Source organism: Phoxinus phoxinus (genome assembly GCF_949152265.1).
Source record: "Phoxinus phoxinus genome assembly, chromosome: 10".
In the NCBI taxonomy this organism is placed as follows: domain Eukaryota; kingdom Metazoa; phylum Chordata; class Actinopteri; order Cypriniformes; family Leuciscidae; genus Phoxinus; species Phoxinus phoxinus.
In genome coordinates, this window is record NC_136885.1 from 26,946,723 (window position 1) to 26,958,919 (window position 12,197).

General features: G+C 36.6%; 1 protein-coding gene across 3 annotated transcripts in view; it reads left to right on the plus strand.

Annotated features, from left to right (window-relative positions):
- The window catches only part of col6a4a (collagen, type VI, alpha 4a), a 32,996-nt gene that overhangs the window by 15,359 nt on the left and 5,440 nt on the right, over positions 1-12,197 (plus strand). For 2 of the 3 annotated variants that reach the window (XM_079624646.1, XM_079624648.1), the window contains exons 7-34: positions 651-1,208; positions 1,809-2,384; positions 2,493-3,071; positions 3,465-3,814; positions 4,047-4,125; positions 4,297-4,442; positions 4,746-4,838; positions 4,932-4,985; positions 5,688-5,759; positions 5,865-5,891; positions 6,213-6,257; positions 6,460-6,513; positions 6,632-6,694; positions 7,086-7,151; positions 7,390-7,443; positions 7,534-7,569; positions 7,645-7,707; positions 7,825-7,887; positions 7,999-8,061; positions 9,804-9,866; positions 10,054-10,104; positions 10,314-10,349; positions 10,466-10,528; positions 10,611-10,673; positions 10,747-10,782; positions 11,248-11,284; positions 11,387-11,398; positions 11,511-12,004. In XM_079624646.1, the coding sequence (XP_079480772.1) occupies positions 651-1,208; positions 1,809-2,384; positions 2,493-3,071; positions 3,465-3,814; positions 4,047-4,125; positions 4,297-4,442; positions 4,746-4,838; positions 4,932-4,985; positions 5,688-5,759; positions 5,865-5,891; positions 6,213-6,257; positions 6,460-6,513; positions 6,632-6,694; positions 7,086-7,151; positions 7,390-7,443; positions 7,534-7,569; positions 7,645-7,707; positions 7,825-7,887; positions 7,999-8,061; positions 9,804-9,866; positions 10,054-10,104; positions 10,314-10,349; positions 10,466-10,528; positions 10,611-10,673; positions 10,747-10,782; positions 11,248-11,284; positions 11,387-11,398; positions 11,511-12,004 (3,896 nt within the window). The remainder of the gene's footprint in view (positions 1-650; positions 1,209-1,808; positions 2,385-2,492; positions 3,072-3,464; positions 3,815-4,046; positions 4,126-4,296; positions 4,443-4,745; positions 4,839-4,931; positions 4,986-5,687; positions 5,760-5,864; positions 5,892-6,212; positions 6,258-6,459; positions 6,514-6,631; positions 6,695-7,085; positions 7,152-7,389; positions 7,444-7,533; positions 7,570-7,644; positions 7,708-7,824; positions 7,888-7,998; positions 8,062-9,803; positions 9,867-10,053; positions 10,105-10,313; positions 10,350-10,465; positions 10,529-10,610; positions 10,674-10,746; positions 10,783-11,247; positions 11,285-11,386; positions 11,399-11,510; positions 12,005-12,197) is intronic. The other variant, XM_079624647.1, reaches the window with a different exon arrangement.

Below are 12,197 nucleotides of genomic sequence, written 5' to 3' on the forward strand. Positions count from 1 at the left end.
TAGTTGTACTGCTTCTATTGTCTCCCCTTCTCCTCATTTGTAAGTCCCTTTGGATAAAAGCACCTGCTAAATGATTAAATGTAAATGTACAAAAGATTTTTTACAAAATTTCTATTTCAAATAATGCTGTTCTTTTTTTGAACAGAAGAATTCAGAGGAAAAAGTCGTAATTAAATGGTTTCGGTATAAACAATAATAAGTTCCATGATTATAATGATTTCTGAAGGACCATGTGACAGTGACACTAAATACTAAAATAGAGTAATGATGCTGAAAATTAAGCTTTTAATTTGCCATCACAGGGATAAATTACATTTTAAAATATATTAAAATAAAATTAGAAATTAGTTTTAAATTAGAAAATGTATTTTAAATTGCAATTATATTTCAGAATGATATTATTTTCGCAGTATTTTTTATCAAATAAATGCAGCCAATTACTGTAAAAACATTTTTAAATCCTACCGACCTCAACATTTTGAATAGTAGCGTATATTCTTTGACAACCAGTCTTATCTCATACAATTTCTATTCTCAATTATTATTATTATTATTCTAAGTATGTTATACGGTATATATTTACTGGGAAGTAAGATGAAAAAACTGGTGAAGTAAATAATTTTTTCTTTTTTCTTTTCTATTTTCTTTAGCCTGCAAGAACAAGGTGGCCGATATCATGTTTTTGATTGATGGTTCTACTAGCATTCACCGCCAAGATTTTACATCAATGAAGACTTTTATTACCAAAGTTGTAAATGGTACTGTCATCGGAGAAGATAATGTGCACATTGGTGTGGTCCAGTTTAGCAGTAAACCACAGGACCAATTTGCCCTGAATAGGTTCTATAACAACGATGAAGTAGAGGAAGCGATTAACAACATTACACAGTTAGAAGGGAACACATACACAGGAGAAGCACTCAAGTTTATTTCAAAGTATTTTGATGCACCCAATGGCGGTCGGCCTGATGTCCCACAGTTCCTCATAGTTATCACAGATGGGGCCGCTCATGATGCTGTCGCCTTACCTGCCAAGGCCATCAGAGATAAGGGTGTCACCATCTTCTCAATAGGTGTGGGCAGCATAAACGCCACACAGTTGTGGGAAATCAGTGGAACTCAAGATAAAGTGTACGTGGAGAGGGATTTTGATGCACTTCAGTCCATTGAGAAAAACCTCCAATTCAAGCTCTGCAGCCCTGACACAGGTGAATCATAAAATGTTACTGTATGCCACATTTACCGCACATCCCTGTTGAAAAAAAAGTTTTGTATGCTGTTTATTCAGGGTTTGGTCAAATTTAGAATTGCTCTCTCTCATTACATGAGTTGGAATGTGCATTCCACAGGAAGTTGAATTAGAATTAGAATTTGAATGGAATTGAGAGGAAGTGGAAATTGCTGATTTAAATTACAAGAAATGCAACAGGTAATATAATTTTGGGAAATTAAGGGTTTTCACATTGTTGAATTGAAAGTTTATCAAACGTACATGTTTGTATATAAATTAAGTTTTAAACTTTCATACAAGATTTTGCCAATCCAATATTCAAAGTTTATCTTGATGAACCTTCCTTTTCTAGTTGAAAATTATATATTTATTTTAATTATATGAATTCTACTTCCTTAAATTCATATTTGAATTGCAGTTCTTCATCGCATTAGTTACCCGTTTTCACTCAAATTTAACCAATTTGGTTGACTAAAACATTTTGCTGTTGAACAACAAAGCTATGACCAGCATCAAGCAAGCACTAGAATAAACCAACTTGGACCAGATTACATGATTTTTTCCCTAATTTTTCCAGTAGGTTGTCAGAGCGCACAGTTGGCAGATGTGATCTTCTTGGTGCAGTGCACCAGACGGATTCGTTTTCAAGATTTTGAAAACATTAAAAACTTTTTAATTTCCGTGGTGAACAGCACACAGATTGGGGACAGTCTAGTTCGCATTGGCGTTATTGTCTACTCCGACACTCCTAATCAATTCTCTTTAAACCAGCACATGAGTAAACGTCAGGTACTGGAAGCTATAACATCCATTCAGTCCCCACCTGGAAACGGATACACAGCAAAAGCTCTTGGATACTCGCTCGCTTACTTCAATGAAGCAAATGGTGGGCGCCAGAAACGAGGCATCCCTCAGATGCTATTCGTGATCACGGACGGTGATGCTAGAGACCGGGAAGACCTACGTGCACGGGCTGATGAGTTAACAGCCAAACATATAAATGTGTATGGAATTGGAGTGGCCAGAGCTCAAGATAGTGAGCTGGAGATGATTACCAAGAACAAAAACAACGTTTTCCGTGTTAATAATTACCTGGCCCTTCAAGATCTGCAGAAGAACATCTCAGGTGTCATCTGCAATGCAACCAAACCAGGTGAAAGCTTTTTCTTCAGACCTTAAGAACGTGAATGACTTGGTCAGATCTCAGATTTATCTACATGATCAGTATTGGCTCATCTCATTTGATTGTTCTGTCTTGCAGAATGCCAGAACGTGGTCGCTGACCTGGTGTTTCTGATTGATGGATCTGAAAGCATCAATGAGGAGTCATGGGTGACTATGATTGGTTTCTTGCTAAATGTTGTGGACAAGCTCCGTATTACTCCAGAACTTTTCAGAATCGGTGTAGCCCAGTTCAGCAACTTATATCAGAAAGAGTTCTACTTGAATGAGTATAAAGATGCAGATGAGCTGAAATCAGCAATTCGACAAATCACGCAAATTAAAGAAGGGACATGCATTGGAAAAGCTCTGGGTAACGTTGTGGAATTCTTCGAGGAAAGCAAAGGAAGTCGCATACAGAATGGCGTTCCACAGAATCTCGTACTCATCACTGATGGCGTTTCATCAGACAGAGTGAACGAAGCAGCCGATAATCTCCGACGCCTGCGCATTAATGTTTTTGTGATTGGAATTGGGGCTGTCTCAATGCAACAGCTCAGTTATATTGCCGGGTCACCGGATAGGTTATTCAAAGTGCAGAACTTCAACTACCTTAATCTGACAACAGCAACATTTGTTGATACCCTTTGTATTCCTGGACCTGTACCCCAACAAGCAAGTGAGTAGAGGTCCCAGTGTTTCTATGTGTGATATTAAATTGATAATCTGGAATATACCTTGAAGAGAAATACCTAACTAGGAATGCACAGTATATTTGTCCCATACTGGTTATATGTTATGCAGGTTATATGTTATGCATGTTTGTGTGTTCAATTTTTACTTTTAGATTACCTTTGCTATTATCTTTGCTATTTGCTATATACTTGTAGCATTTAGAATGATTGATTCAAGTTTTTTAGGTTTTATTTATGATTAAAGTAGACAAAACAGGATACAACTTTATTATCAGCCATTTATAAGCCATGGCATGAAAATTATTATTGGTTTATGAACTTTTGATTAGCATTCAACTTATCCTTATCACACATGAATTCCATTTCTCTTTGTTTAGGTTGTACTGTTGACATTGGCATCGGATTTGATAACTCCCGCACCGGTTCAAGTTCTCCCTCAATCTTTAGAGACCAGAAAAAGCTGCAGGCCTACCTGCCTGAGATCATCCGTTACATTTCAGTTGTGCACAACTTGTGCTGTATCACCCAACCAACCCTCAATAACAACGTAGGCTTCCGATTGGTTGATGCTGGTGGAAAGAAGCTGGATGATTTTTCTTTCGAAGAGTACAATGAAGCTGTGGTACAAAAAGTGATGACACTGCAGACTTCCCAATCTCTCAAATTTAACACCCAGCTTCTACGCTCTTTTGAGGAGAAGTTCAGAGCTTCCAATTCTTATGTAAAGGTGAGAACAGCAGTAACCAAACCAACTATATCTAATTGAACAGGTTGTAATAATTACATAAGGATATATCGGGAATTGAAAGTGTTACGCCGTTGATTGACATTATGATAGATAGATAGATGGACAGACAGACAGACCACTATAAACCAGCTTGAACCAACAAGGATATTCATATTCAAAAAGTTGGAATTTTCTTCAAGGAAGAAAGTTTTTCTTTGATTTCTCTTCTTAGGTGCTGATCATCTTTACAGATGGGTTGGATGAGTCTGCTGAGGATCTTCTGCTTGCCGTCAAGAACCTCAAGACAAGCGGTACAGTGACTAAACAACCTTTGATTTCTTTGGAAACTCTTTGCACAATAACTTTTCAACAAAAACAAATTCATACTGTGCAGTTACAGTTTGTTAAACTTTTCCAGAAGAGCCTGGTTCAAATCAAAGGCTAATTATGTATGCTGAAAATTCCCTTTGTTACATACACAGGTGTAAAAGCACTGCTGACTGTGGCGCTGGATGGATTTAAAAACACTGTTGACCTGCAGAGACTGGAGTTTGGTCGAGGAATGCGCTACAAGCAGCTTCTCTCTATTGGCATGCAGAATGTGGCCAATGTCATGCAGAAGGAAATTGTAAGTCAATTTAAATGCCATATTTTTACTGCTATGGGAAATTCTTTGGCCTTATTTGTTACATGAAATATACAGTATTGAAGGACATTAGCTGCCTTATGGTTTGCCTTAGAGATCAAAACAATGGTTTGACTGCTGAGTAAATAAATGGCTTCCTGTGGGTGGGAGTGTGAGGCTCTTTAAGAAGAAAGGGAAACAGCTGTGAGTTTTAGAAGAGTGCTGAAGAAAGATGTCAGGATGTCAAGTGCCTTCTTTAACATGTCAACAGTCACAGTTTCTCTCTTACTTTCTTACAATTCGCAGGACACAGTTGTCTCAAGGGAGTGCTGCAACGTGTTGTGTAAATGCACTGGTCACGAGGGACCACGTGGAAATCAGGGCCGTCCAGGGTTGAAGGTGATTAGCTGAAGATCTATTACTGAAGATTTACTGAACAATATTTGAAAATGGAGATAAGTGTTTAATTTGTCTTACTGTACTGCTGATCAGGGGTCACGTGGACCGAATGGGCTTCCTGGTTACCCTGGAGAAGAAGGAGGGCCTGTAAGTTCTTCAATTTTTTATTGACTTTCATGAGACAAAGAAAGATACTTTCCAATGCCCTTTGAACTGTTGCTGGTGTTTGTGTCTATAAAGTGGTGTTACACTCACTGTATAAAAAAAGTTGCTGCCTTGAATTTTTAAATAAAATCAGCTTGGATGTTTATGTCATTTCAACTTAAATTACAATAAACTGACTTGATAAAAAAAAAATGAGTTGAATCTTGTATAACTTATAAAAAAGTTAAATTGCCCTATTTATTTTGATGAGTTAAAGCAATTTAAAACATATGTTGTCATAACATACTGATGTTATAAGTTTCAAATAAATGCTGTTCTTTTGAACTTTCTATTCATCGAAGAATCATATATATATATATATATATATTTTTTTTTTAACTCATTGTTTCCACAAAAATATTAACTGTTTGATTGATTATAAGAAATGTTTCTTGAGCACCAATCAGCATATTATAATTATTTCTGAAGGATCATGTAACACTGAAGACTGGAGTAATGATCCAGAAAATTCAGCTTTGTCACAGAAATAAATGACATTTTAAAATATATTCAAATGTAGTGTATTTGTGAGAAGTTCTATACATTTAGTGCAAACTTATTTTTTAAAGACAAAATAACTTAGTGCACCTAAACAAAAAAAACGGATATCCTATGACTTTCATGTGCAATGTATATGTGTTTCAGGGTGAAAGAGGAATTCATGGTTTGAATGGAACTCGAGGACATCAGGGATGCATTGGAAGAAGAGGCGTAAAGGTAACAATGCAATGTGTTCTCTTATTGAGACCTTTTTTTATTGTAAATGTGACTTTTTTTTGCTGAAACAATGCAACATTTATCTTTTGCTGTTAATTTCTTCAGGGTGGCAGAGGCTACAGAGGCGACAATGTGAGTACTTTCATAAGGCTATGGACACTGAGGTTTGCATAAACATTTAACCGTTAAGGGGGAGAGCGAGATAACTTGAAGATAGCTATAGACATCATTAAGTGTCTACCTAATTATTACCAGATAGCAGTTATTACCCAGCATCTGTGTTTTTATTACTGTCTTTGATTGTCATCTGGAAAAGGTTTGTTTTAGCCTGTGGTTTTTTTGAGGTTGTGTTCCGGTCTCCTTTCTTATTTGCATCCATCGTCTTGTTAATGTAAGTTATGTAACCGCTGTTTTCTTAATAATGACTTGAGTTTCTTTAATCTTCTTACTCAGGGAGATGAGGGAGAAGATGGTTTAAATGGCGTAGATGGTGAACAGGTAAGAAAGTTATGGTGCACTTCTAACATCCAGTGAGTAATCGAAGGTCAATACATATATATAATGCGAACTAAAATAAAAATAAGTATTGTGGCGGCAAGCACATCTCACATTTTGTTTGGAAAGTGTTGATATCTACTTTTGCCGTTATTTTTACAATGTGGAAGTGATGCACTTTTGTCTCATTGTTTGTATTTCTCAGGGTGTAACTGGAGCAGCGGGAAGCGCAGGAGAGCGAGGAGATTCAGGAAACCCAGTAAAATCTGTTACACATATTCTTCTCTAAATGTCTCAACCATGATCCAGTCTCTCTCAAGTGCTCGAATTTCATTGATTCATTCATATGTATTATCTTCATTGTGCGCAAACCACAGGGTCCAAGAGGTATCAGAGGAAGCCCTGGAACCCCAGGACAACGAGGCCTGAGAGGAGATCCGGTTAGTAGGCTTTACCTGCACATACAAATCTTAATAGATTACTCATTCAGGTGACAATACACTGTTCATACTGTCTGTAAAGAATTCATTAAAATGCTGATTTTTCATTTTTATTGATTTCAAATGCAAATCATTCAGTTCAGGTCAGATTGTTCAAATCTGTTTCAAGTATGCATAATTCAGAATCGTTTGCAGCTAACATTCTTTTTTGTTACCAAATTTGACAAAGAATGTCTTTAGTGTCTTAAAGCAAAATAGTGAATCGTGGGACATTGTTGATGGGAAATAACAGCCAGGTGTAAGATCAGCCACTGATTAATTTTATACAGCAGATGTTCCAGTAGAGTTTGGCTGAATTTTGACCCCTGTTAATCCATTTTATTATAATCAGGGAAGTTCAGGATTGGACAACAACGTCCGTGGTCCTAAAGGTGACATCGGTGGTCCTGGCATACAGGTATGGGATATTATTTACTTTCAGTACAAACTGACACTTAACAGTAACATCTTCAGATTTTTAAGTTTACATGTCTAGGAGTATTAATAGCTGCAACCTGATAAACAGGCATCACTGAACAAAGACCTGACTAATTCAGTGAAGTTGAAGTTGTATTTTACTGTATCCCTGTTGACTATTTTTGTTATCAATTATATCTATTCCATTGTTCTGGTTAATGGAACAACTCTTTTAACAGGGTGAAGCAGGTCCAGATGGTCTTCCAGGCCAAATTGGTGATAATGGCAGACCAGTAAGTTAATATGTTATTATGATACATAAGACAGAAGCATTAACTTAAGAATCCTGTTTTCTATGTTGATATTTGTATCTTTATTTTCAGGGTCCTGGTAGCAGAAGAGGCTCAGCGGGTGTTCCGGTACAGTACTGTAAAAATAACAATTAAACAACTTCAGAAGTGATACCAATTGACTTGGTGTGCTTGTGCGTTTAGGGGCTCAGAGGGCCTCCAGGAGAAGCAGGACAACAAGGACTCCCTGGGGCCTCAGGTCCACTGGTAATGTACTAATTATCCTATTTTTAAATCTATCAATAACTACTGTACCATTTATTTCCTCAGCTATCTTTTTTAGCTTGTGCCACCTATAATTTGAGTCTTTCTGTCTCTGTTCAGGGTGCTTTCGGTCCACCTGGTCCGGTAGGGCAGAAAGGTTTTTTAGGTCTACCTGGACCTCAGGTACATGTTGAAATAGAATGAATTGACCACTTTGTTTGGTTATTATTGGCATTAATATCTAATAAACCACATCTGGCCATCAATGGTATGTTGTTGGTTTCTTTTACACAGGGATCTCCTGGCTCTCCAGGAAGGCCAGGAATTAAAGGAAGCATTGGCTCCAGGGGACAGAAGGTGAGTGACCTCTTTTAAAACCTCTTCATTTTTCAAGTTAACAATTCAGTCGGCCCCCAGTGACTTCTCTAAGGTTTAGGCTGCATATCCCTTCTGGGTGGGCACCTAGTCTTTTATGCAGCTTTTTACTAATGTACTTTTATATATCGGACCAACTATTTATTTTTCTTACTTTTTATATATATATATATATATATATATATATATATATATATATATATATATAAAATAAGAAAAATAAATAGTTGGTAATAATTTTTTTTCTTTTTTTTTCTCTTGTGTGTGTAGTCCGAGCCAGTGTTTTTTCTGTGTTTTAACTTGAAAAATAATTTACAATAAAGTATATATATATATATTATATATATATATATATATATATATATATACAAAAAATCTTCATTTATAAATCTCTGCTTTTTTAAAGGGATAATTCAGCCAAAAAAACTAAAATTCTCTCATCATTTATCACCCTTATGCCATCCCTGTTGTGACTTTCTTCTTCAGATAAACACAAACGAAGATTTTTATGAAATTAATCCTTGTCTTGAGTCCATATAATGCCATTGAATGCGTGCCATTCGGCCTGAAAAATTCCTGATCGCTGTGTAGGATTTTTCAGGCATCAACCTAGTGGCATCCATTCACTTGAATTATATGGACTCACAGAGATGGATTATTTTCTTTGAAATCTTTATCTAAACAAAGAATATCATAAGGACAATTCCCATCGCACAGCCACAGACAAATGGCAACAAACAAGTTGGCCGTTGGATGTAGAATTTAATGAAAAATAACTGTCATGTTCATACTGCCCCAACAGACACCAACAAACACTGATTGAACATGTTCACTCGGTTGAAAACAAGCCCGACCAACGCTGACAGGGGTAACACACTGATCCTACAAAACAGGGCAGGGGTGAGCTGGGAGTCGCCAGTCAATGGCGTCATATCCGCTTTACCCTCAGTTTCCGCTCGTACTGCGCAGAGTCCTGGACAAATGCGGAAGTTGTAGTTGTAGCGTCTATCAAGCAACAAACGTTAGCTTGTTTCGTGCAGTCGTTATGGAACACAATTATTCTTTACCGATTGTAGCTGGTTCTTGTCGACAAAGACAAGTCCCATAAACGTAAACGTCAACGTACGTGATATATTCCAAATGTAGCATTTGGTAATAGTTATGTTTATGTAAGTAAAGTATTATTGCTTTAGGTTTGTGTTTAGTTTATTAACATTGTTTATCACGTCTGGTGTTTATGGCCATGTAAATAAATATAGCATGTGTTATACATAAAGATGAATCAGTCTTTTGGCAAATGATGTGTATGTTCGAATGTACTTTTACAACAATTGTTTAGAACACGTAAAACTGCGCAGGGTTATCACAACAATGAATTCGACATATACAGTAACATCTATGATAACCAATTTAGTATTAAACCTTACTTTTCCCTTCGGTTAATTCATTTTAATGAAATAAAAGCATGTCATTAAACGCAACATTTATAAAAATAGAACTTTACTTCATCCATGAACATGTTTTTTCACGTGGAGTTGAAAACGACAGTTCCCATCATTCCACGCTCCTTCACATCGTCATCAAGCTACACTGTTGTTGTTGTTGTTTGGAATGTAGCGCCCTCTAGCCGCAGAAAATTGTGCACGTTGTACCTTTAAGAGATTTTTATTTTTGAGTAAATTTACTTTAATGCTAAACCTGCGCATCATGCTTTTGCCTCACAGGGCCAGCCAGGTGATCCTGGAAATAAGGGATCTTTCGGACCTCCAGGCCCCAGAGGACTTCCGGTTACTTTTTTTTCTTACTTTTTTAAAAAGCTACAAAAATTCTGCAATGTCAGGCCTGATCCATCATCATTCAATAAAGCCATTTTGTTCTTAAATTTAACAATTCAACAGTTTGTCTAATAGTCTGTTTTTTTGCCGTTAGACACAAATGAACCAACTGATCGCGGCTTTTATTTATTACCAACAGGGAAAAGATGGTGCAGATGGCTATGGATTCCCCGGACTCAAAGGACAGAAGGTTTATATAGAATTATACTGCAATAATTTGCTCTCAAAAAGCACATTTGGGCTATGTATAATCATAATCATATAAAAAACATATAATCTTTGAGTTTTTAGACATAGCCCTTTTGAAACTTATTTAGCCATTTATCGGGTGAAGAAAGCTGCATAAAGTGCACATGTATTTATGTTTTTTTATTTATTTATTTGTTACTTTTCTTTTAGGGAGATTCTGGTTTCCCGGGTTATCCTGGACTTCAGGTGACTTCACATCCATAACTTGCCAGTGGAGTAACTATAATGCGGTTGGTTCATAAATGAATGTCTAAATTTTGTAACTATTAGTGAGTGAACAATGTTTCTTCTTTGAAAATCAGGGCGAACGGGGCTTTAATGGAGTAAATGGAGGTGGTGGTCCTAAAGGCAACAGGGGAAGAGGGGTATGTAATAACATTTTACAAGCTTTATTTTCTTACTCATTCTGTGAACCTTAAGCAGACTTAATTGGATGTCTGATAACAGGGCAATGCTGGCAGGGCAGGAACACCTGGAGATCCTGGCAGCGAGGGGGTGACTGGACACAGGGTATGGAAATATTATTTGCATCATATGATCATGGGAATTTGAAGTGATACACAATGTCTTCTTCTTCACATAGGGCCCAAAAGGACCACAAGGAGCCAGACAGATGTCTGTAAGTTTCTGGTTTTCTCTACTACTGCTGTATTTAACATGTACAATAATTTATATATACTTGAACCTGGAAAGAAATTGTAGGATTTTGAAAATAACACTTTAGTTCACACAATGTGCCAAAAATCCAAACATTTAAACGATTATAAAACATACAAAATATAATAATATAATTTAAAATATTAATTTAAAGTAACTGTTTTCTATTTTAATATATATAGATGTGATGTCAAAGTTGAATTTTTGGACTCTTAAGTAACATATATTATTATTATTATCAGTGTTGAGAAGAGTTGTGCTGCTTAATAAAAAAAATCTTTGATGAATAGAATTCTGTTCCTTTTGACGAATTAATTTTTTTTATTCTTTAAAAAAAACGGTAGTATTTTTGAACGGTGATATTTTTATTTGTTGTCTAAATGCAAAGCATGTTTTTAAATATTTATAAATAAAATATCTTTTGTAGGACTGTCAACTGATCTCATATGTTCGAGACAACTGTTGTAAGAAATATTTACGATTCATTTTTCTTTTCTTAAAATAGATAATAAGAGCATTATGATGATGATAATGACATTTTTATGTTTTTTTATTTTATTTTACAGTGTGCTGCAAAAGTAGGTAACATTTTATGTCATAAAGGACACTGAAATGAGAAGCAAAACATTTTTTTTTACTTTATTTAATGTCCATTATTAAAAATGACTTTTCTCTCCCATATGTCTCTAGATAACATAAAATGCCCTGCCTACCCCACCGATCTTGTGATTGGCATTGACATGTCTGACGATGTGACTCCTCAAGGCTTTGAACGCATGCGTTCTGTAGTCCTGAGACTCTTGGACAAAATCAATGTTGCAGAGAGCAGCTGCCCGACGGGGGCTCGGGTGGCTGTGGTCTCTTACAGTTCCTACACCAAATACATGATCCGCTTCAACGACTATCACCGCAAGAAGCAGCTTATTGATGCAGTGAATAACATCGCCCTGGAACGCACTTCAAACCGGCGTAACATAGGCGCTGCCATGCGGTTTGTGGGGAGGAACGTCCTGAAGCGTGTGCGAAAGGGTGTCCTGATGAGGAAAGTAGCAATCTTCCTCTCCGCCGGAGAATCTCAGGATTCAACCTCCCTCACCACGGCCATTCTAGAGTACAAAGCCCTGAACATTAAGCTCGGGGTCATCGGACTGAGGAATGTCCCTTCTATTAGAAAAGCTTTTCAGGTAAAGTTACATACACTTTACGTTTTAATCATTTGAAGGCATAGTTAATGCAAAACAATACATTCTGTGATCATTTACTCCCCCTCATGTCTTTACAAACCCTTTTACCTGCTTTCTTCTGTGGTACAAAATGAAATTTTAAAGTCACTCCTTTCTCTTACTTACTTACCACAGCAGAAGTTAAGTTGTTCAC